Source organism: Colossoma macropomum, unplaced genomic scaffold (assembly GCF_904425465.1).
Source record: "Colossoma macropomum unplaced genomic scaffold, Colossoma_macropomum, whole genome shotgun sequence".
Taxonomy (NCBI): Eukaryota; Metazoa; Chordata; class Actinopteri; order Characiformes; family Serrasalmidae; genus Colossoma; species Colossoma macropomum.
The window spans coordinates 37,768,234-37,794,451 of NW_023494803.1; the positions used below are offsets into that span (position 1 = coordinate 37,768,234).

The window sequence follows — 26,218 nt, forward strand, 5'->3', positions numbered from 1 at the left end:
CACGCTTCAGTTCTTCATTCTTAAAACCAGAGCTTCACAGTTACTAAACAATGAATTTAATAGCTGAATTATAAGCCATGGGTTAAAGGGCCCATATCCTAGTTTTCTTGCATTTTAGATTCACTTGTGTGGTTTTATATATTAATAATTTTACATGATATTTTTCCAAACAGGCTGTTTTTTATTTTATTTTTTTTTGTTACTTCGCTGTTATGTGCAGAATTCAAAAAGCAGTCCAGTTTGAAGCACTGCTCATAAAGTCATTACGAGGGGGCGGAGCTAAAGTGCTATAGGCGGAATAGGTGGATTATGTAATATGGATTATGTATTGATATTTGTGACATCACAAAATCAGTGAATTCGAAAAAAGGGTACAGTTTAGATGTTCGGGCTATATGGACTGGTGGATATTTTTTTAAAACCTTAACAATGTTTATGTGCTACATCAAACTTTTATTTCAGAAAAGTGAGGAAAACTTCATGATATGGTCCCTTTAACTCATTCTCTCTCCTTGAATGGTGGTTTCCCTGTGTTTGGTTCAGCCAGTAGAAGTGTGATGAGAGATCTCCTCTGCGAAGATTTGCCCTCTTACTTCCGTCAAGCCTCCAATACACTTTATTTACTATTTATTTATTTTTGAACATGAAGCTCTGCACAGCTTCTTCTCTTAAACTCGGGCTCTTGCGTTCTCGGTCGCTGGCTTTACCCACTGCTTATCTTTTAATGGTTGTCTATCAGAGGTTTGTGAGCACCACTTCAAAGCTGGTCTGTGGACGAACCAGTCCTTCAACACCCACTTGAAGGAGAAAAGGAGGGGTAGTGGGGCTGCAACGGTTGGTCAACAAAATTTGTTAGTCATCGACAAAGTTGATGAGCGGCTGCGATAGAATGGCATGTTTCATATTAACTTCATAGAGCGTTATAGAGCACTTTAGGTTTTATGTAATAAATGATCACCTCTCCTTCTTACGTAACACCAAAAGCACTGGTCTATACCAGGGTCGGCAACGTGCGGCTCTTTTACTGCCCTGTTGCGACTCTTATTAGAATTAGATTTGTAGGTAAAAACGAAATAATCCTCCTTCGCAGTAAAATAAAGCTTTGCTGATCGTTCAGCAGAGTTTTAGAGACGCTGCTGTTAATGTAGAACTGCTAATTCACCAACCTTTAACTATGAAGGTTGGCGTGCCGACTGCTGGTCACCATAGCAACGCAGATAAGCATCTGGCCTAGTGTAGCTAACGAAAATGCAAACAGAGAGATTTAAGATCAACATTGACAATTTAGAGAACATCAGACATATTGGCATTTATAATCGCTCCAGCTGGTTTCCTGATACGTTTAATCTGCAACTAGAAACATTAAAAAGTCATGAAGCTGAAGTCAGTTTCTCGTTCGCCAGCTTCTTGTTCAAATTTTCCCGTTCCACCTTAAATGGTGCAGCCGTTCAGGCACCATTTAAGGTGGAACAGGAAAATTCAGAAAAGAAGCTGGCGAATTAGAAGCCACTTCAGGCTCGTTAAAAAGTCCAACGTTGAGAGACATTTTGCAAGAAGCTGTTCTACTTTTGTGGAAAAGTATCCTGCCAGAGACACGAGGAAAGTGGCTATACCTGAGCTAAAGCTTAAAGCAGAGTCTGCGTTTTCGTTTACATTATAATTTTTATCCTATACCAGTACATCAGCACATACTGAGACATATTTATGGCCAGTATGGTAAACTGGACATAAAATGTTGGGCTTTCCAAGGTGGTTGGATTTTTGTTGATAGGACAGAATGGCTCTTCTTAATACATGGGTTGCCGACCCCTGGTTTATACTGATAACATTGATTCCATAGAGCATTCCATAATTCAGACTGGTCCTCCAGGACCCCCAAATGGTCCAGATTTTTGTTCCAACCAAACTGTCCATTTTTGGATAGAGCAAAAATATGAATCATCTGGGCATCCTTGAGGACCAGTTTGAGAACCGCTCCATAACATTCATATGATGAATCATACATGGCTGTTGTGACAGATTGCAGTACACGTCAGGAAGCACAGGGGGCGATTTGGCTTCTGTTGTGTTGCAATATAAAAAGAAGAAATGGCTTGTCTCACAGATTTAACTGATTGAAGGTGACACTGTAATGGAGAAACGTGAGGATAAATTGTCTAAGTTTTTGTTTAGTTGATTATTTGAATAATAGTTGATAGACTAATTGTTAGGGATGCACAATGATATTGGAATCATATCAGTGTCAGCGTATTAATGCTTAAAAAAAATACCAGCATTGTGTAGATGTTTAGATTTGACCAATGCTGATGTATTTATTGTACTTCAGAATGTTTAGATGACGCTGGGCTACTGTGGTAAAATATTTTCATTGCATTCATTTTACTGACCTCTCAAATAACTGTTTTATTTCTGGATAATGCTAATCCAGGTTGATGTAATGCAAATTCCTACTTTTTTTTAAATACTTATCAGCACTGGTCATGAAAATCAGGGGACGTCTACATTGAAAATGTTGTGTGTTGGTGTCTACCTTCAGTTCCCATTTCAGGCCGTCCCTAGTATGAACATTATAGAGCATTATTGAGCATTTTTTTATGCAAAACAAATGAAACATCAGCTTTTTGTTTTAACAAAAGCGCTCCCTAATGCTCTGTAGTAGGGGTCCCGGGTGGGCCAAAAAGACTAAGATTAGAAATAAAGACAGTAGTTGGGTTTCAAATCAGGTTTTATATTATTACACTATTTAAAAAATACAATATTAAATGAAAATTAGAATTTAAAAATTTGTCAGACTAATAGCTCTATCAGAATAGAACACGTCCATGTATACACCTCATTCAAAATAGACTAGTCCGATTGAGGCCATTCGGAATACAGTTCCTATCCAATTGAACGAGGTGGATAATCCTGTAAATAATCAGTTAAATAGAAGAATAATATCCGTGTAAACGCCTGTATCTGATTACATTCCCAATCAGAAAGTTTAAGTACGTTCTGATCATGTGTGTTGCATCATAGCGAAAGTTTAACGTTCAACATGGCGGAGCAGAAACTGGTCTGCAGAGGAGACGAAGTTTATGCTCTGATCTTTAAAAGACGGCGGTGGGACGGACGTCCAGCTTATGTGTCTCAGAACACGACGTCTTCCTCTCAGCCTTCTTTAATAAGGACATGTGAAGGACGTTTTCCTGAGTCTGACATCATTTTAAAGTAATTAAAAACACAAGCACTGCTCACTGCTGCTCATCTCACTCTGGCTGGACTCACGTGATGCTCGTTGTCATGGTAATGCCTACACTGAGTGGTACCCTATGCATGCGTGTGATTTGGATTGGATTACTTGTAGTGAGCATGTAAACTGAGATTTTCCATCAGATTGTTGAGTAGAGTGAGAATAAAAACCTCAGTCTTAATCTATAATTAGAATGAATTTAATCGGATTGACAAAAGTCTGGTAAACACAGCCACTGCTGTATAGTGAAAGCATTCCATGATCCTTTTTAATAGTCATAACAGTAACATATGATATACTTAGCCATTGTGACAGATTGCTGTACACTACAGGAGGCACAGGGGGCGATATGGCTTCTGTTGTTTTGTTCCATCATAAAATAAGAACTCACTTGTGGTACAGAAGGAACTGATTGAATGCGGCATTGTGGGAAAAGGTGCGAGGAAATCGTTGAAGGCATAATTAATTAATCGAATGATCGTATAATCCATCGTGGAAATCCTCATTGCTTTCAGCCCTAGTGTGGGTGTTTTGCAGTGGCTCTTCTCTGCTGTTACCACTTACCTCACTCAGTGTTAAGGCCTGGACTGTCACCCTCTATCTTCACCTGTGTGTTACACATTGGCCAGCGAGCGCAGGCTAGAGGAGCCGCCGGAGTGGCCGCAGGCGGGGTCAGGAGGGGCAGAGGAGAGAGCAGGGTGGATGTGTGGTTAGACGCTAGCTCTCGCTCCCCTGTAGGCCTGAATCAGCATCAAGGATGGACCTGCCTGCTACAGCGCCACTGCGCCAGGCCATGGGCAAAACTGAGACATGACCACACACTTACCTTTAGCGCAGCACTCTCAGTCTCTGCGCACACGTGTGTGTGTGTGTGTGTGTGGCCGACCAGCGTGGGGTAGTACAGGGCTCAATTAGTGTCAGTGAAATTGATTAATGGGAAGAGACATGGAAGGTAAAAGTTAGCTACCACCTCTGAGTGGTTTCATTTCATGCTTATCCTACTCTGTTTGAGTGTATCTAATTATACTGTTTGGTATGCGCGTCTATTCCCACCTCCAGAAAGAGAAAGTAGAAAGAAATAGGTGTTCTGACATCTGTGTTAAACTGTCCCAAACCAGTGAGAACAACAACAACAACTACTACTAAATAATAATACTACTACTACTACTACTACTAATAATAATAATAATTATTATTATTATTATTATTTGTTTTTGATACAAATCCCAAAGTGCTTTATATGGAAATATAAGCAAAGCATAATAAGCAAAACGTTGGAAATAGACCTATTACATTACATAATGGCCTGATCGTACAGTACTGTGCAAAAGTCAGAAGTCTTAGTCACCTAAGCACATTGTTTAAGCACAATTATCTGGCCAATAATTGTATTTTTTGCTTGTTGAAACAGCATAAAACATCCGAATAAATGAAAACAAACATGAATGTGAATGAACAGTAAAACATAACAGGAATTGTGTTTAATTTTTGTTAACAGCACAGTTTTTTTTTCTGAGCAGATGAATGTTTACAAATGTTTTTTGTTTTTACACAGTACCTTATGTCACGTTTACATCACAACCAACAGAATATGAATATGGTGTGTTTTCCTCTGTTGGTTTGAGGCAAATACATCAGCTGGTGTTGTGAAAACAGTAAAAGTTCTGACCAGCCGTGTTTGTTTATTTGAGCTCGAGCTGTTTCTGTCTTAGTTTGGAGCTACTAATTATTGACAGCTTGGAGTGAGATAGCTAATCAGCCAGTTTGGCCACTTTAGGGTTATACATGAATTGTTGCAAATAATGAACAAAAAAGACAATTAAATTAGTTAATGCAGTGAATTATATGGCAGTTGATAACAGGCTTAACCTTTAATGATTGTGACAAGCATGATTGAGTAGTGGAAACACTGTTTCAAATGAAATAACAGCACAATTCTAAGTTATAAAGGAGGAACAAGATCTAATTTACTAGAAGTATCATCACTGTCAGAGCAAAACCTCGTATCTCTGAAAAAAAAAAAAAAGTGTGAAGAATTAACAGCGTAAACAGCAGCTGGTATCTTAAAATTTTGCAAAAGAAGAAAAGAAAAAAGCAACAAAAGTGAGACGTTGTTTTGTTCCATCGGTAACCACATTTCCATCCTGCTGTCAGAATAATGCAAATTAAGCTTTGTTTCCATCAACTTGAGTACAACTCTTCATAAACACGTTCATAAAGACTTCTGAGAAATATGGAGCAAGTTTACAGAAAAATCTTTAATGTTGTGCAACTTCTCTTTGCTGTTTAATTTCATGGCTATATTTCACATCGTAAAGGTTTAAACATGAACAATGAAACGCGCTGATCTAATAAAATATCCCTTTTTTTAGATAAGGAACATACATTTTAATTCTGCTTTGTTTCCTTGCAAAAGTCTCTATGCAAACATTTGAATAGCTGCATCAAATTATATTTTTTGTTGATTTTCTAAGTGAAAATAAGTTCACACATCCTCTACGGAGAAATAACTTAAGTAATCTTGACTGTTTTACATGCCATGTTTCCTAGCAACAGCTGATTCTGCATAGCAGTATCAGCTGATCTGTCACATAAATCTTTTTCACATTTGCATTATTCTGTGTACTTCTGTGCAAGTTTTGGAGATTTTTTTTATTCAGTATGTCAAAATGTGCATTAAAATCCATGGATGAAAACCCAGCTGGTGACGAACGCTCACCTGAACAAATTCACCTAACGTGTGGGACAGTTTGGTCATTTGGCCAGTATGTTGTGGTGATCGTTTGATTAATGCTAATGATTTTGTGCACAAACGTGAGGTGATGAATTGCTTTTTCACTCCCACCGAGGCTGCGGCAGTGTGAGGAGCTCCTCAGCGCGGAGCAGGGGGGCTTCATTTAGTAGGACGAGGAGAGCCACACACGCAGCCTTGGGAGCACCTGGGTGGGGAGAAGTGCTGCATGGCTCTCTTTCACATTCATACCTCCATCTATTTTTATGGCTCATTTTGCATGTTCAGGAGGGCACTTCAGTCTGGCTCAGTTAGACCCCGGCATTCTTCGCTGTTTCTGTTTCTTTTTTTCTGCCTTTTCCCCCCATCTTTCTCCGCAGGAATGGAGGTTTTTTACCCCCTGCATGACACCCGCTGCAAATGAGCCCTTGGAGGGAGTTGGTCTGTTCCTTTAAATGTAGATTTCTGTGGCACCAGTGGCTCTCTGTCACCCAAATTGATGAAGCAGATTTATGACGGCTGCTGGGCACAACAAATTAAGTTGACAGTGATGTATGGGGGGCTAATGCCACGATGATCCCTCAGTACCACCACTGGACGCTCCTACCTTCTCTACGCTCTTGTTAGGATCTGTTAGGCAGCCACATAATGAAATTCTACTGACTGATTTGTGTGTGTGCTTTTCCTCCCTTCCCTCTCTCTCTCCCTCCATCCCTCTCATTTTATCCCTCTTTTCTTTTATGTCTCCTTTCTCCTTGCCTCCGTCCTCTCTGCTCGTCACCTTCGATCCCCAGACTCATCCCAACGCCAGCAAACTGCCCCTGAAGGATGCTTTCACCTTTGACGACTACAGGTTGGTTGAAATGTCCCGCCACACGTCCCAGATTGGAACTTCTCCTCTTTGACTCTTTGAGAAAGGGGGGGTGGTGGGTGGTGGGTGGAGAGAGAAAGAAAAAGTGCAGGGTGGTTGTGAGGGTACGAAATGGCCTCTTAAAACGAGACGTTTGTTCTCATTGTTCTTTCATTAGCACCAAATTATCTGTGAGGGAATTATTTATCATTGGTCCCCTTTCATCTTCGAATTGTTAAGCATGATGCAAGTCGTTGCTCCCGCCGGGCAACGTGTGAAAGGAATGAAATAGCATCTTGTCATAGTTAATGCTTCAGTCTTCAGTAGCCTTCGAATTTTCTGATTTTTATCAATTATAACAGGATCATTTGTAAAGGTGAGACACCCTCTGTGGATGTGCAGTAGCTGTCCTAAAGCCACTGCCATACCTGGGCTAAAACAGTTATGCCCATTCAAGCTGATTGATTTGGTGTAAGACTAATAAGCTACTTATTAATCATTGTTCATTTTTAATAAAAATTGCTAAGTGAAAATGAATGAATGTCCAGGCTTCTTACACTCAGTAGTCAAGAATGTTAACACTTTAAAGGACCCACACTTTAATTCTTCGTTCATAATGACATTAACTCAGGATTAATAACTGATTAATAAGCCTGTAGTTTAACAGGCTAATGCAGTGAGTTTAAATACAAAAAAATACAATACAAAACTGTAAAAACTACACACATTTCAGATTTATACTGGCTTTGCATCACTTCATAGTTTTTATTGTAAAGCTACAAAAACTGAAACTAAAGTTTGTTTTTTTTTATTATTATTATTATTATTATTATTATTATCTTTTAAACTGGGGAGGTTCTGTAAACTGTGAGGGATTTAATTGGCTGATTGGTACGAGACAAAGTATCTGTATATTTTTTCCAAAATTTGCACACACAGTCCAGATTGAAAGGTCATTGCCCAGAAGTTCACAACAGCATTTCGCCACAGGTCACTCAATAACAATATCAACACACTGCTCAGTCTTGTCTGTTCACAGATTTTGTTTGGTAACACTTTACTGTAGGGTACTGTTCATAAGGCTACATGGCACTTACATAAGGTTGTCATTACAACTGACATAACCCTACGTAACTGTTTATAAATGCTTGTTCCAATAAGCGTCACTCGCTATAAAGGTTACATTTGCCAATTTTGATCAAAGTCAGCTAAAAGTAGCCTTTATGACAGATGACGCCTGTTGTAATAAGCATTCATAAATAGTTATGTAGGGTTATGTCAGTTGTAATGACAACCTTATATAGGTGTCATGTAGCCTTATGAACAGCACCCTACAGTAAAGTGTTACCTCTTGTTTTTTCTATTAGCACGACGTAGATTGGGTCAAGGCTACTGTTACTGAATGAGCTCTGGGTCCATCCAGTTATAGAGGACCATTAACTCCATGTTTATTGCTGATAGACTGTAAACACTACCCATACTTTAGATTCTCACCTGGATTAAAATCCCTCCACAGTTTTTACTGACACAGTAATAATACTGTATAATTACAGAAACAGTGAACTATGGATTTATTACTGATAGACTCTAAAAACTACACACACTGGAGATTCATACTGGACTAAAATCACTTTCATGAAAGGGTTTAACTGAATAAAAATACAGAACAAAGTGTTTTGGCTATGTCTGTATTAGTAAAGTGAGCACTTTCAGCATGGTTCTTTTAGGTTGCCATTTCATGTCTGCTAAAAGTAGATCATTTGGAAAAGCAGCTTAGTAGAAAAAATATCAGCTTCATATCGATATCAGATGATGGTGAAGTTTTTTTGTATCTGTATCAGTAAAGAAAATCTCTAATATACATTTTAGGATCTTCACAGCTGAAGTAGTGCTTACTGTTTTCTGCAAAAAAAAAAAAAGAAAAGAAAAGTAATCTGTCCCATGTGTTTTAGGTGGGCTGTATCGTCTGTGATGACCCGTCAGAACCAGATTCCTACCGAGGATGGCAGTCGGGTTACCCTCGCCCTGATTCCACTGTGGGACATGTGCAACCACACCAATGGCCTGGTGAGTCCCTGTGTGCACTCCCCAGGGTCTAAAAGTGTGTTAATTTCCAGTTTACTTCCATCATCCCTACACTGGACACTTATACTGACTATGTATATCCCAGGTATTACTGGTGATATTTATTTATTTATGTATGTATGTATGTATGTATGTACATTTACGCAGCTGTGCAGTGCATGTCGTGTGGGATGTGTGTGAACAAGCTGTTTCTAAGAAAACCTCCAAAGTAATGTTGTTCTCTGTTGATTGTAGCAGCATCTCAGGGGATATTTTATATTTATTTGAATAATTTGTCTTTGATTGCATTCAGTGCCTCATGCCACAGAGCAATATATCGCTTTCTTTCATTTGTGTGGGAAACGCATTTATATCCTACGAAGATTTTTTTTTTTTTGCTTTGAATTGTCATATGTTCTGAAAATGGAAGTCATTAAGATGCTTAATGAAATGCCTTCCTGCTATTCCCCTGGTTTAGGTTTAATAAAAATGCATGGTTTCTGTAATAGTTTTGTTTATCGTGAAGTTGTGACAATTTAGCCAGCCTTTATTAAATTTTATTAATTTCTTTACATTTTCAGTGATTTGATTTTGGAGGCTCATATTTGTTTGTACACGCGCTGATTTAGTGAGTTATTTCTTGAAACATATTTAAGCATCTTAATCTGTTTGTTTTTTTTCCCTGTGGAAATGTGTGGCATGACAAAACAGCCCTGTGTTTGTGTGTGGAAGGTTATTTAATTGAACAATTGACATTTTTAAAGCTTTCCCACACATTGACTGTGTGTAGGAACACTACATGAACAGTCTTATGTCATAGCAGAAAACTGTATGTTGTTTCTTTGGATTAAATACATCTGATCTCATTCTTTTCAGATTACAACTGGTTACAATCTGGAAGATGACAGATGTGAATGTGTTGCTCTACAGGACTATAAAGAGAATGAACAGGTGAGCACTATGTGATGTTCTGAAAGTGGTTCTGAAAGGCCATTAAATCAAACAAAGGCTGACCTGACCTGGTTTTCCTAAAGGAGCTTGGTAAATGGTAATGCGAGCCTAACACTGAACACCCTCTCTACCCATTAAGATGATGTTGGCACTAAGCTGCTTTTTTGGAAAACTGGCGCAGAGCCACTCTTGCTTCCCTAAAGAACCAACAGTGAACGTTTCTTTGAAAAACCCTGGTTCTTTAGAGCTGTAGACCTCTTAACAGTTCTTAGGGACCCCCAGATGTTGCACATTTTTGCTCTATCGCTATGTGTTGAGTTGAGATTGAGCAAAAAAATGCATGCAAGAAGAACTATTTGAAAGAAAACGTGACACAGCACGAAGGACACGCTGTGCAGGCATGGTTGTAATTTAGCTATGCTTAACTTATGATTAGCTATTTTTCAAATTTAGACTGATGGTTATTAGATTGATGGTTAGTTAGATGTACTTTTGTGGGTTCAGTGATGACGTAGTGGTCGATATGATGTGTCACAATTAACGAATGAATGGAATTATAACCCAAATTCAGCAGAAATTACACTTACTGTCATATTAGGAGTCCCGTGTAATTCAACTGTTAAGTGTAAGTTTATTAGATTTAATTGAACAATAAAAAAAATGTGTTAAACGCCATTTATATGACGACTACTACTACTACTACTACTAATAATAATAATTGTAATAATAAAAATAACAATAATAATTTAGTATTTAATCGTAATTAGAATTTTAATAATAAGTTATAATATAGTTAAAGTTCATACTTAAAAAAATATGGGACTCTTGCCCTGCATTTTTTATCTGCAGGGCATCCCCCCTTGTACAAGCCTGCTTGGCTAGTGGTCCCTAGGTAATTTGAGTTTAAGACCCCTGTTCTGTGGTTTTACACCCCAGATTGTGTTCAGTTATTATGTGCGCTTGTCTCTTCCTCTTCTCCTGTTTCTCTCTGTGTGGTGATGTCTCTCTGTGAAAAAGGGGTTTGAGGGCTGGGTCAAACTCTTGATTTGATGTTGTCCCTGATAGGCAAGAGCTCCCTTCTTGGCACATTCATTGGCTTCATTTTTAAGCATTTTACAGTTATTTTATACATATTTCCACAACAAAATCAACGTTTTTATTATTAAAATCTGTGACCCCAACCTTCTGAATGGTGAAGCTACATCCACCTTGCCTCTTGGTACGTTTTTCCATGTTTTTTTTGGTTTCCGTTCACGAGCTCCCGCACCGTTTCTCCCTGCTCACGGTCGTGTGATGCGTTTATCAGCCTTTGGCCATTACAGAGGCCCGTGGGTAATATCAGAGCGGAGGCATTCAGCTCCAGCCATAGGGAGAGAGGATAGGGGGGCACGAGCTGACAGGCCAGGTAGACCCCCTCCCCCCCTCCACAGCAGAATGCGAATTATTTGATAAGATTTGGGGAGACAGCCGGTAGAGGAAGAAAAGGGGCTGTAGAGGCCGCCGTGTGGGACGGGGGTGGAGGGGGCTTTGAGAGCGTCTCTCTGTGCCAAGCCGTTTGATCCCTGATTCCTGCCGCAGATTTCGCATGGGGCCCGAACTCGTAGCAGTGGCTGAAATCAGGGCTGCTCTCTCTCTCTATCCCGCGCTACTCTTTCTTTATCTGGCCCTCTCTCCAGCCCGCTCTGCGCTGCACTATCTGTAAGTGTTATAAGGAGGAGGGAGACGTGAGTGGGGTTTGGAAGGGGACACGACTGCAGCGGTGAAATGATGGAAGTTTTTTGGGAGTAAATTTGTGGTGGGTATATATGAGGTAAAAGTGTCAAGTCAGAGTTGAAGCTGAACATAAAAGGATATGTAAATAATAGCAGCTTTATTTTTACCAAAAACTTTGCAAGTGTTTTGTAAAACTGAAAAGTAACTGACTCAATTCAAAGCCAGACTTCTGACAGACAGCGTATTGGTTCAGTCTTGTCTTTCAGGTCAACCCGAATTGAGCCCTGCTGAGCTTTTATATTGCGTGTTTCTATTACTTTGTTTCCAGATCTACATATTCTATGGTACGAGATCCAACGCGGAGTTTGTCATTCACAATGGCTTCTTTTTTGAGGACAACGCACACGACCGGGTGAAGATTAAATTGGGCGTCAGTAAGAGCGAGAGACTGTACGCCATGAAGGCCGAGGTTTTGGCCCGTGCTGGGATCCCTGCGTAAGTGTGCTGTGCAGTCAGGACATAATATAGCATTCAGATTCCTTAGGCTGCCATTTACTTTAAAGTGATACATAAAAAAATATGTCTCTTGCTTTTTGAAGTACTTTTTTGAAATTCCCATTTTATGTTGTGGTTTTATTCATGCATTACTTTCGTCTTGCAGGTTTGTATAACAAATTTCTCCACTTTGAAAACAGTGCTTTTATCAATAAATGCGGCTAGTTTAAACATAATTTGATGAGACGAATAGCCCTAAACGCAGGCATATGAAAACAATGGACATGGTTTTTATTTTCCTGTTTGAAATAATTCCACACTACAGACATTACAGCAACTTGGTACGTTGTATCTGTTATAGGGATAATAGGGATTTTGTACTCGCTGATACAGTTCAATACCATAATGAATTACCTACTTAGCCCCTTACCAAAGTTTCATTACACACTTCTACAAACTAAGAAAAGCTCCATTAGTTTGCATTGAAGTCCCTGTTTAATGAATAATAAGCCTTAGTATGTACTAAGACTGGGATTTTAAGGGTTAAAGTGTAAATGAGTGTAATGTACCTTAACAGTTAAATCATTAAAATCTAGCTGATTTTTAAAGGACATGCATTAGCTGGCCATGTCACATTAATTACCTTTATTCGAATAGCACTGCAGAGGAGAAGAGCGAGTTTTGTTCCATGTCAGAGAAGCACTTCTGTACAGCTGTACGTAAAATACGTTTCATAGTTTTAACGTCATCTTTCTCTTTCAACAAAAGTCTCTGTAGCACAGCGACAACGAGAAACACCTGAGGCTGACGCATCCGAGGAGCTCACTTGGAGTTTTATATCTTGTTGTAGTTTGAAAATCTTCCAAAGCCAGACATACACTGTGATTTTAGAAATCTTCTTCTTTGGTGACTCACATTGTACGTTTAAATAGACTGTCAAATTATATTCTCACACTGTACAACACGCTACATGAAACACAGCCTCTACAGACAGATGTCTGTGGACAGTTACACATAGAGAAAAACACATGGAGAAATCGAGTTACAGCAGCTTTGATAAATATTTTAGGAAAGTTTAAAAAAAAATCTGTATTAAAGTATTATTAACTGTATTAAGGTTCATACCTTGCAGTTCTATTCAGTCAAACAGAATAAAAGAAGCATATATTGTCTTTGGCAGCTAATAATAATAATAATAACAGTACTTTTTTGCCTCCATTTTGATAGCCTACGTGTCACCACCCATATTGAGGAAGCTGTGATTGTTATTGGGTGCAATTTTATCCCATTTCAAAACACACAGTGAATTCCTAGTGGAAGTACGCCCGGGTGGGATTTTTAATATGACCAGTGACTTTATTTCTGACCTCCACAGGGTCAACAACGCTTCTTGGTGCGAGCAGAACCTCGTTCACTGCCAGCTTGAGTCGTTTATTGATCAACACGGCAGCATACGCTCACTAGGCTTCTGTCACATGGTATCAGCTGGTCTCAGATTTTAATATAACGGTGCTTTTTTATGAGATTGAGTACAAGTATCGGTATTGATGCATCCCTAGTGCATAATATCTGTTTAAATGACATTAAGACACCTTATGACACTGGCATAAATAAAGTTCAGTGAGGGTAAGAGCTTTAACAAAAAGCTGACCATTAAATTATCAATACCATTCCCTCAAAGCAAATCAGGACAGCACTGGTTAAAAATGATCACAGAAAATCAGACAGTTCCTCCACAGAAGTGTAGAAATGTTTGTGTTTATAGAAATATCCAGTTCTGTAATTCATTTTTATCCAGTTTTATTGCATCCTGACATTTTTAGTAACTTGGTTTTAATCTCAAGTTGATTGGTTTTTTAATTCCCTTAAAAAAGTCCGTGAGTGCTGTCATATTGGCTGATCTAGTGGTGAAGCTGATCTTTATAGACTGTGTTTTTAACTTCTTTCTGAGTTTAAACTTTAGAAATTGTTTGGACAGATCTGACAGCGGTTATTTTTGCTCTTGATGTGAAGGGTTAATTTTCCCCTATTGGATCTGTTCTATATGAAGCAGAGGGCACGGGGTAATTGAATTGCTCTGCAGCAAAACCTGTGTAATGTATTGTAGTGTAATATTGTCTACTCGATCGCCGGCGTATTGTCTCACTGATCAATAGCCCGGAATTCATGAAAACGTCGCCCGTCCAAAATTACGTTTTTTGATTCGGCACGAGCGATCGCTCTCCTTTTCATCCAGTGTTGGAATCAGACAGGAAAAGGCCATGGATATGCTCCAGTAATTAAATGGTAAATTATAAATGATTGAGCATGTTTTTAAAAATGCATCGGGTTCGGTGGCCTCTCATCGCTTCAGATCAATCAGTTGTCATGTGAGGGGGAGCTGCTGTGTGCTCTGTTATGGGCAGGAGGCTTCCATTAGCTCCTGCCTGCCCCACCTGCTGGAGTTAATTAGGGTTTAATTTGAGGGTGGGGATGTGGGGGGTGGGGTAAAAGGGCCCTCACTGTAAAGCCTCACTTTGAACCCTCTCGTGTCCTTTAACTCCGCAGGTCCAGTATCTTTGCCCTGCACTGCAGTGAGCCGCCCATATCCGCCCAGCTCCTGGCTTTTCTGCGGGTCTTCTGTATGACTGAAGGTAAGAGTCTGAGATGGGGCCGGGCAGTGTTTTTCAGAATCACCAGAACGTCTTTTTTATATTTGTCCTAATAGATAGTGTGCTGTAGTATTGACCTGTACTGGTGTACTGGCATTTTATGACAATGGGCCTCATTCACCAACCGTTCTTATAAAGAGATTTCTTCAGAAAACCCACTTAGTTTTCACGAAGTTTCTGACATTCACCCGTGTTTTCTTATTTGGTATTTGTCCTTAGTTAAGAACAGAATCTACACACTCTCAAGAGCACAAAGGTGTGAACAGTTCTGTGGTTCAAGAATACGTCATGAAACTGATGTAGACTTTTTCTTATAATATAGTAATAATAATAAATAATTGTATTTCTATAGCACCTTTCATACATTAAAAAATGCAGCTCAAAGTGCTTCACAATACAAAGTAAAAAACAACTGAGGAAGAAGAGAAAAAAAATATAAGAACAGAAACAAAATATAATAAACCAATAATAAATAGCAGAAAATTGATGTATTAATAAATACCATTAAAAGCACAAGATAAAAATATAAATGAAAATAAAAAAGACAATAAAAATGCAACTAACAAGAACATAAAAGTAATAGTAATATTCCAGGAAACAGTAAAAAACCAGTTAAACACTAAAGTGAAGAAAAAGTTTTTAACTGGTTTTTAAAAATATTGACAGACAGAGCCTGATGGATGTTTATTGGATATGTATTCCGGGTCTTTGGTGCATAATAACGAAATGCTGCCTCTTCGCTCTTCTTAAGTTTCATACGTGGAATATGGAGAAGCAGCACTGGATGATCTTAAAGCTCAATCAGGAACATCATCTATCAGTACCCAGAAATGTGTGAAGGTGCTGAACCATTAAGAGATTTAAAAACTAGTAGTAAAATTTTATAGTCGATTCTAAAAGAGACAGGCAGCCAGTGGAGTGAAGCTAAAACTGCTCTAATATGATCCTGTTTTCTAGTCCTTGTTAATATTCTTGCTGCTGCATTTTGCACAAGTTGTAGTTTGTTGGTTGTACTTGCAGGACGTCCTATGAGCAAAGCGTTACAGTAGTCAAGCCGAGAAAACACAAAAGCAGTTTGTGTTTCTTAGAACCTTTCTCAAGAACAACTGTAAGAAAAAACTTGGTGAATAAGGCCATTGATTTTTAGTTTCAGTGGTATGAAGAGGTAACAGTAACATTAATTAACTTCAGTGGATGTCCGTCTGTCGAGTGAGCCAACCCAACGCAAGTACAACTAAAAATGCGCTGCAGATTCAGATGACCCTTCATTAACGTGACTACACCAGGGGCTGTATTACAGAACCTTCCTGTGCTTTTGTCATAACTTAAAATCTGACTCGTCAAGATAAGATTCTTCACAAATTCATATTACAGAAGCAAATCTGATCTTGATTTAGGGATCTTATCTTACAGCATCTTATCTCAAGTTAGAAAATCTTAACTTGCTCGATGGAAGTCGACAGTTGACTTTCATGTCTGTTACCTAGCAACCGACCATACGCTCACAGCTGAAACAGAAACACGTAATCAAAATGATCAAGTTAGTTAGCCAGACAGCTAACGTTAGCTACTGTTACGGATGTAAAAAAATGAAAATGCGATAAACTTGAAGATAAGAATATTGTGGCAGCACTTCGTGCTGTTTATCAGAGCGTCGCCGCTCCACAGTTTGTTTCTCAAAGGCTTTAGCCGAGCGCGCTGACGTTATTCCTCCTAATAAACAGACACACGTTCAGCTCTGTCTCCTCATTATTCACCAACATTGTTATATAATTTTATCTGAAAAGTTTTCATTAACATTAACACGATGGTAAGAAGGGTGGCGGTGGAGATCCTGTGTCTTCAGTGTGTGCGATATTTTTTTGTTTTTTGTTTTTTGTGGTTTTTTTTTGGTTTTTTTTTTAAACGCACTCAAAGAAACTGTAGATCAACGTAATGTCATTATGCTAGTTATAGTGAACTGTGCTGCCTCTCAATGCACAAAATGATAGAGACAGACGGTTAAAACAGAAGTTAAGACACCTCTGGAGACAGAATGTAGGAAATTTTGTCTGTTCAGGATTTTTCTGTGATACTGTTTTCTTATCTGGAGTTAATGGATAAGATTATGAGCTTAAGCTCTTACAGAACAACAGTTCTTCTGTCCTAAATTCAGCCCTCACTGAAATTGTCATGGTGACTATTTTAAATAGTCGAGAAGACTTTAGAAGTCTCCGTAAACCGACCCCTGGACTACATTTCGCAAATGTGCTGCGATGCAGAAAAACACATGCAACTTCAAGGCCAGTCACAACACAACTGAAGCAAGTCACAACATACTGGAATTGTTTCTGGAAGACTCTCAGAGGGGATGGAATATGTGTGATTGGAAAATCATTGACAGAAGTCGGTAAGACCTCGGAGACTCGCCGTACAGCAAGTTCACAGGTTACTTGGCTGGCTAGTTAGCTGTCTGATGTGTAATAGCTGTTCTGCAGTCCTAATCAGTCATATCTGTTATTGCTATTTGAAAATGTACAGTTACATTACAACTCACTCCCTTTACAATACAGCGATATTAGTTATCTGAATGTTTATGCTGCATAAGCGTTTGAGTAGCTCCATCCCCTTTCAGCGTCTTCTGCAAACATTTTCTCTTGTGACTTCCTGAGGTGGCGTGTGTTTTCTGTATTTGCAGCACATTTGTAAAATGTGTCGCTGATGTAGTCATTTGTAGTCATAGTGAAAGTGGTTTGTAAGTTTGCAGAGTGTCTACAAGTTTGCAGCAACTTCTATTATTTTTGTTTAGATTTATGAAAGAATGAATACATGAATACACACGCTCTCGAAATCACCCTTAAAAACATTTATGTTTCATAGTTGACCATAATTTTAAGTGTGTTTGGTGTGATGTATTGCTGTGTACTGGTGATGGCACAGATGAGCTGAGATGCTCGTTGCCTAACAAGTGGTATTTGGATAAGGATTGCTATACCAGTATATCTAAATATCTAAATATAAACAGAAATCTAACTGAGCTCTCCTTCATGCAAAAAAGATTGCAAAATTACGAAAAACAGCATACACTAATGTGTGAAATTAAAATAATGAAATAATGTTAGCTACAAGAATTGCAAGCGCATTGTTCCTTCAAAAGCTCGTTGCAGGCTTGTTGTGACAGTAGAGCTTATTGCTTTATACATTTTATACGATACATTTACACACAACACTGAGAGTGAGAATAATCATAATGGCTTAAGCATTTGTACAGGCTAGTAGTTCAGGATAGCTACTTTTTGAGCTGCACACGTATTTTTTACTGTTCATGTGGGAGAGCAGGCTTCAAACCCAGCACTGAGAACCACTTGATGAGCTTCTAACGCTCTATTTGCATCACTTTGTTGCTGCATGTATGAGGTAATTTCATCTATTCTGTCATTGCAGCCTTTAACAATATGTTTATCGTGGAAACTCAGATTAAAAATCTGATCTGTTGCGCAGCCCCCGTTGCCTTGAGCATATTTCTTATCACCTTAGTCATCTCTGCACTGATAGCTCACATGAACGTGTGGTAAGCGGTGCAGTTTGTTGCACTCTGAGGTGAGACTAGGCATGAAATTTATTATGCATTCAACTGAACCAGTTATAATTTGTGCACGTTAACAGTCACCGTTATATCTAAACACCTTTACTGATGAAATTTAGGCTGCAGTTTTTGTTGTTTAAATAAAGGTGAGGCTTCTGAATTCCTCATTTTCCAGTTTTATAAATACATAAAATTACATACATTCCACACTGCAGACGTTACAACCACTTGTTATCTTGCACATAATAGAGATGCATCGATACTGTTTTTTCAGACCGAGTGTGAGTATTTTTAGCATTTGCTGATTCAGTCCAGTATCATTACTTGCATCCTACTTAAAGTGTAAATGAGTGCAATGTACCTTAACCTCTTATTCTCCAGGGTATATTTTGGTTTGTCCATCTGAATTTACATGACCACATTGTAAGGCAAATTATTCAGTAACTGCATTAAATTATTGTAAATTTTTATTTTATTTATTTATTTATTTATTTATTTAAAAGTTCCCCTCAAATTAACAGAATGTTTTATGATCACACATATTGCTATATGCTTACAATTTACTGCTGAAAGCCAAAAATCTTAGATGCACTTTGTATTATTATTATTAAATTATTATAAAAATAATTTTTACAGAGCAGATCACTGAAGAGACGCCATCTGCTTATAGTTTATAGCCCAGATTTATGGAAAAATGGGTCGACTTTCAGTAGAAATTAAAACTGTAAGTTCAGCTTGTTTTATTATAAGGGTTTAAAATTACATCACCCATCTATTTGACTGGAAAGAAGACAGTTCCAGCTGTCATGTGACCCCCACCTTTAGAATGTAGCTTATGAAATATGAAAGTTATGAAGAATATGATGAAGTACGTTTTGGATCCACTGGTGGTCTCAAGGAGTTGAAGAGGTTAACAGTTAAATCAGTCAAATCTAGCTGATTTTAAATGATGTGCTGTGTTACATTAGTTACCTTGAATCAAGTAGAACTGCAGGTTTTGTTCCACATCAGAAAAGTGCTTCTGTACAGCTGTAAGTAAAGTATGTTTCATAGTTTTATTGTCATAATTCTAAACAGAGAAACTAATACCAACATAATTAACAAATACTCCACTATTCAAGTTATTTGGGTGCGCCCTAAAGTATTATTTAAGTTTCTTGAAACTCAGCATTGTCTGGTCAGCGTGTGAAGTTCTCTTTTGGTGTCATTTTAACAGAGCAACAGCACAAAACAGTCCAGTCAAATCAAGGTATGTCAGGTTTGTAAGATATTCTAGAGTAGCAGTACTGAGGAGGCATGAGTTTAACTTTTTATTAATGCTAAAAATCATTATATTGAATTTTATCGATGCTGCCCAGCGGTGATGGATACAGATAGATAATATTCACACAGTGGAGATCGGCTTCTTTAACATAATTACAGAACATACATGAGGAATTGTGTGGTAAAGTTGCTGGTCAGCATCTCAAAATGATACTGATATTGTTGGTCACTGCTGTAGATGCTGCACTGGTATCATCAAATCGTCCAAGCTCTAGTCTGAGCCCATCCCAGCAGCCCTGGGACACAGCCGCCCTGTAGCTGCCCGCAGGCTTCCCGGCCGACAGCCAGGAGCCGCTCCGCCTTTTTCCGCAGCCGATACCTACACGCAGTTAGAGAGCCGGAAAAGAGGCTGAGCGAACGTCCCTTAAGTGTTTTAATTGATCAAGACAGTCTCACAGCTGTGTGGAAGGAACGATCCAGAGCCAGTGAAATATTCATCAACACATATGCAGAAAGAGTTTGTGTCATAAATCCCATGAAGCAAGGCTATGTCCTCTGGCAAGGACCTCTTATGGGTGAGCCATTATATATTATTCAGGTTTTGTATGTTAATTTTTAAAGGAAGCTCAGACCCTGTAGAGGCTCACTTTTTACACATCTGACACGACGCAGCGCACCGCAAACATCAAGCACTCGTTTATCCAGCCCTTTCATCTCGTTAGCAGGCATGTAATCATACCTTACGTAACGTCGCATCACTCTTCAGACCTGCCGCCTCACTACTAACACACAGACACACTAAGCTTGTTTTTATACAACGCCAAGACGCGTGGTCATGCATATCATCGCTGTCGGAGCAAAACAATGTATAAAAACATTTTTAAAGTTGTGGAAATGTAGCATTGGTTAATTTCCAGGAGCTGAAGTTAAAGGGGAACTCCACCGTTTTTTGCAAAATTGCTCAATCATTCAATGGTTTAGATATAAGCAAATCATTCAGAGTGGTTCAGGGGTAAATGCTCCTTTCTAGAGAAATTTACTGAGTCAGAATCGTTCACTATTATAGTGCTAGGAACCAGACGTCCGAAGCATTTAATGGCTCTAAAATGGCATTCATAACCATTTTATTACACAAAATGGTTATGAATGTGTTGGTTGAAACTTGAGACATTGTTTTGTGATAGTTTGGTTATAAAGTTTTGGCATAAAACGTATTTTTATTTTAAACTATTACTCCAGGATTACTTCCTTGTTTCCTCTCAGAACCATATTCTTGACTGAGATCAGTGCGTTCGAGCTAACATGCTTGTGTTGTTACTCGCCTGTATCTACACCCGTACAACACGGCTAACGCCAGCAGCAGCTTCTGTTTATGGCAAGTGTGCAGAGGACCTCGAGGAGGTCCGTTTCCAAAATAACGTAGAGCCATGTTGATTTGAACCAGAACACACAAAGGAGTTGCAGCGGCTTGAAAGAGAGACACGAGCGAGAGAGCGAGGCGCAACTGTGATCTGTCGCAGCTCTTCTGATGAATAACGTTACTCACAAAAACTGTAGGTTTTGTTGACACCGTGTGACGCAACGCCTTGAACCAAACAACATAAAAGGCGTGCAGGGCAGAGAGGTACTTGCAGGGCGTTATAAGGGAAAAATAGTACCCAAAGGCAACACGTCTTTTCAAATTTAGCACTATTTTACCATTAACAGCGTGACATATAAAATCTTAGACACGTGTAAATTCACTGGTCATTTTGGATAGCAGATAAAATAGTGATATTTGTAGTGTGGACATAACGACGTCTGGTTCCTAGTACTACAATGGTGAACAATTTTGACTCTAAATTTTTATAGAAAGGCACATTTCACACCAAACCACTCTGAATAGTTTAGATGTAAACAAAATCATTCAATGGTTAAGTAATTTTGCAAAATGGGTGGAGTTCCCCTTTAACATAAACCAAACAGGAGCTTTGTGTTAAATGTCTCGGCGTGCAGGGCTCCTTGAACTTAAGTGAAGCTTCTCTGTTAAACTGTCTCTTCCCCAGAAGAGCAGCACCTCAGGATTATATCAATTTTTCAAGTTTTTTCGCTGCTGGACTCATTTTGTTTGTCCAGACATTATAGGTTCCCTTTGTTTTTCAGGGCTTTCTTGAAATGTAAGAAAGCTCACACAGGTACATGTTTGAGTGGTTCCTCTTCTAACCAGTGATCTGTATCTTGCTGTATTTTGTCTGCAGAGGAGCTGAAGGACTACCTGGTGGGTGACCATGCCATCAACAAGATCTTCACTCTGGGTAACACAGAGTTCCCCGTCAGCTGGGAAAACGAGATCAAGCTGTGGACGTTCCTCGAGACAAGAGCCACTCTGCTCCTCAAAACTTATAAAACAACATCGGAGGTACAGCGGTACACATTCAATTCTCAGTATAAAGTCTGCAAGCCATCCTTTGGTCGTCCTGCGGAACCATGAAATAGTAACATTTGTGATGTATTAACCACCAATTTGATGTTTGGCCAAACTGACAAAAAGATAGTACATTGAAGAGCGTATAGTAGTAGCTTTTTATTTTTATAGATAAAAGTGTGTCGTCCAGTGTCAGAAACCACATAAGCAAGTCTATATGAGATTACTTAACAGCTCAACATGGTTTGTAGCAAGTGTGTAATGATGCTAATTGATGGGATATAAGACCCCAAATATATCGCAGCTGTCGGAACAAAACCAAAACGGTAACTTTACAGGAGAAGGAAAAAACATACTTTACTTTTAATGTAAGTCAATGGAACCAGACTTTTTTCCAAGTCATTTTGGTTCATTTCTTGTGATCCATTCATGATGTAATTTACACACAATGTAAAGGAAAACAAGTATTTTCAAATTATGCTAAAAACTGAACCATGACAAAAAATGGAGATACAAGGTTTTGATCTGACAGCAGCGATATGTTGACTAATCAACTACACTACATTTGGGGTTAGGGGGAGATTGTGTGATTGGACTGAAGTATTGCTTTGAAAAATAAACGTAACCAGACTTAACCGGTTGTAAAACTATTCACTTTTCACTTTCCTTCATTTTTTTAACTTGGGATGCATGATAATACAAGCATTATGTTTTAGAAGAAAAATTATCGGCATCAGACAGATGTCAAGATTTGACTGTTACTTAAAACCAGTCTTTGATGCTGTTTATTGCACGCTGGTCTACTGTGCTTAAATTCTTAATTTATTCGTTTTACTGCATTTGTAACATTATAGAAATTAATGCTGGAATGTGTCTTTGTAATGCTTATATTGACAGTCCCATTTTCTTTATTTTATAAATGTTTGTATCAACATCAGAAGATATGTGATTCCAAAATATTTTACTTTGGCCCACAGTTCCCATAACGCTCCACCTCTACTAGCAACATTAGCCCTTTTGACTGATCTGCTGTTGGAAGCTTCTTAAACCCGTTTTTTCTGTTTCAGGAGGACCGCTCCATCCTACAGAAGCCCGACCTGTCCCTGCACTCCCGCATGGCCGTCAAACTGCGGCTGGCCGAGAAGGAGATCCTGGAGCGGGCCGTAGGCAGCGGCCGGGCCAAGCGCCTACACTTCCAGAAGCAGCTGGAGGAGGGCGCTCCGCTGCCTCTGTACGAGGAGAGCGACATCGCGCTGCTGGAGAACGCAGACGCCAAGCTGCCCATCATCCTGCGCAAGCTGGACGAGGAGGACGAGCACATGGAGCCAGAACTGGACCCGTCCCGGGCCAAGACCCTGCTGGAGTCCACAGAGATGCCGCTTCTCAACGGGCAAAGCAAGGACGTCAATGGCAGTCATGAAGACGCCCTACAGGAGAAAGAGAACGCAACTGAAAAGGAAAAAGGCGAACAGCAAGAAGAGCCAAGCGCCCAGCGAACTGAAGATGCCTCCAAAGATAAAGGAGAATAGTAAAGTCCGGAGCTCGGCGCAATCACGGCACATGCTACTTATTTATTTTTGTTTTAAGTGACTGACAGAAATAGGAGTGAAAGCAATCTAAACTAAAACGGCAGATTTGTTTATTTATCCTTTATGGCTTTTTTGTTTGGTTTGTTTTTTTTTGTTTGTTTTTTTTTAAATATTTGCTGCAGCCTTTAGTGTTGCCAGTAGGAGCTGAGCTTTCTGAAGAGAACGTCTTGTGTTTTGAGGTTTTAACCGTGCCGCACCAGTTTATGTTTCTTTTCTTTTTGAAGCAGATGGCTCATCTTGCACAGGAGAGGCCACAGTCAAAGAAGAACGTGGAGAACCAGGAACTGTATGTGATGTAACTCATGTTCAGGCCATCGTTCAGTTCAGTGAAGTTCTGCTTGTGGATCTCATTAACAAACCTTACAGAAGGGAAGCGAGTGTGTGCGTTCAGGACTGAGCTCAGTTCTTTTGGGACTTTACCTAGTTGGCCTGGTTGGTCAGTTCCTCACGTCTAAAGCACTGCCTGGTTGAACTCGCTTCGCTCTAACGAAGGCCAGCGTTTACTTTAATTACTCTAGGCTATGCCAGGAAGATGCTCAATATGTTGTGTTGCTAGACAATCATTTTTGTTCACGTTTTTTGCATTGATCTGTTTGGAGAAGCCTCCTGCTCCTGCACTGCTGATATTACCTGTGGAGTACTGACACTTCCGAAAGGACGTTTGCCCAAAAATAGATGTTGTTTTTGTTTTATTGCACTTTGGGTAACAGTCAGAGTGTTTTCACCCCAGTTTCCTGTTTTGATCATTTGATATACTGTAATTGAACCTCAAGAGGGCAGGAAGCTATTGGTTACTTTGTGGGTACCGAAAAGTGCTCTCGCTGTGAATGTAGTCTGTCATTCAGTTGATTTAATACTTATATTTGTGAGGACCCTCTCAGCTGCTGGGGACACTTCATTTTCCTTCATCATTATCAAAATAGTCTTGAAAATTTGTTTACATCCTAAGCCAAATCCATTGCGGCTGCATCTCTAATCTCTGTGGTTATCTTTAAGCCTTAAACAGCATAATTCTTGGTCTGTTTCCTGAAAAGAAAATATGCACTCGGGGCGCGGCCTCTTACGAGACTCCACGTCACAGTTTCGAAAATAGGTTTTGTAACTGTTGTTCTCGTTCATAATAAAAACAGCTTCATCTATAACACCTTTCATACCTTTCAGATTTAGCTCGGAGAGCTTTACAGTTATAGCGAACCAGAACCCTAAAGAAAAAATAACAGTAAGAATCAAATAAATATAAAAAATGTTTAAATGATTAAAGATGTTTGATCAGAAAATTAAAATGGAAAATTATTTTAAAAAATCGCAACATGATAAATGTTAATTAAATGCCTGTTTTGAAAAGGTTTATTGTTTCTCTTCATAAAACCGGTGCAGAGTAGATCACCAGCACTTGAGCTTCATGGAGAATTCCACTGTTTTTTTCAACATTTATGAATAATTCAGTGGTTAACATAAGCATATTCATTCAGAGCGGTTTGAAATTGTCTTTACAGTGGTGGTGATAGGAACCAGAGGTCGCGATGTCAGCAACACAAATATAGCCATTTTATTTACTATCCAAAACCTGGTGAGCCTGAGTTTTTATAGGAATGTTAAAAATGGTACAGTACTGATAATCTGAGGAAAAAAAGCATCAGGCGTCAGGAAGTGTATATATTAGCATTAAATGTAATAACTATCTGTGAGGGAGCTTTTAAGCACTTTAAACGCTTCAGATGTCTAGTTCCTGTCTCCACCACTGTGAACAGTTCTCACTCTCTAGAACGTTGCATTTTCACACCAATAAACACCATTTATTTATGAAAGATTGGTGGAATTCCCCTTTACCACTCAATAAGGAGCACAGTCTGTGAAGTATTCAGAGATAGAAATGTATGAAAGGTGCAGAGCCATTAAAAACTATATTACTCGACCTTAACAGAGAAATTAGTCTGTTTATTGAGGTTGGCCTGTTATCTCATCATATCACGTGACCCGTGGTCATGGGCATGTCTGTAGATAGTTCATTCTCCTGTTTTTACTCAGTTCATGTTAAAAACCGAATGTAACTCTTGGTTGAATGTTGTGGTTAACCTTACTTGGACGAGATAACGGTCTTGTTTTTGGGTTTTCAGGTTTGTTTAGTAATGCAACCCCACAGGTTTGAAAGCGTAGTTGTGCTTCATGCTTTTACTCTGGGAGACTTTCTCAATGTTCTTGCTGCTTTGTGTATAGTATTTCAGAGCCTATAGCTTTAACTGTACTCTTTCTCCAATCCTTAAACTTTTGTTATCAGGCCACAAACATGTCCTTGGTGGATTGCACACTGCCTGTGGTGTAAGGTTCCATCGGGGGGCCAGCGGATTGTGCTGGGAAAAGCCTTGTCAGAAAAAATGTCCTCAGTGAACAGTCCAGGATTAAAGTCCCTCACGGTTTTCACCCGAATTGTGTAAGGTGCTGTTCTTTCTCCAATATGTGACCTGTCCTATCACGTTTTTTTTATTCCTGAGATGACATAAGGCCACCAGCCTATTGTCTCCCTCGCTAAGAGAGAGAAAAAAAAGTTTTATCTAATGTATTTTTTTTTCCTATTCTTTGCCCCCTTAGCCCCATTACGAATTTATAAAAGAAACATTATCTTGAATCATTTAATTCGGGGCAATTAAATTTTGAAATTCCATATTCATTATTCATGGGCTTCAAGATAAAACCCCTTTAATCCTTGAAT

General features: G+C 39.1%; 1 protein-coding gene across 1 annotated transcript in view; it reads left to right on the forward strand.

Moving 5' to 3' along the window:
* setd3 (SET domain containing 3, actin histidine methyltransferase) overlaps positions 1 to 25,935 on the forward strand; it is a 47,246-nt gene extending 21,311 nt beyond the window's left edge. Inside the window, exons 7-13 of the mRNA XM_036593009.1 lie at positions 6,758 to 6,816; positions 8,766 to 8,880; positions 9,754 to 9,828; positions 11,870 to 12,036; positions 14,584 to 14,669; positions 21,753 to 21,913; positions 22,987 to 25,935. Of these exons, the coding sequence (XP_036448902.1) occupies positions 6,758 to 6,816; positions 8,766 to 8,880; positions 9,754 to 9,828; positions 11,870 to 12,036; positions 14,584 to 14,669; positions 21,753 to 21,913; positions 22,987 to 23,448 (1,125 nt within the window). The 3' untranslated portion in view covers positions 23,449 to 25,935. The remainder of the gene's footprint in view (positions 1 to 6,757; positions 6,817 to 8,765; positions 8,881 to 9,753; positions 9,829 to 11,869; positions 12,037 to 14,583; positions 14,670 to 21,752; positions 21,914 to 22,986) is intronic.
* The last annotated feature ends 283 nt before the right edge of the window (positions 25,936 to 26,218 follow it).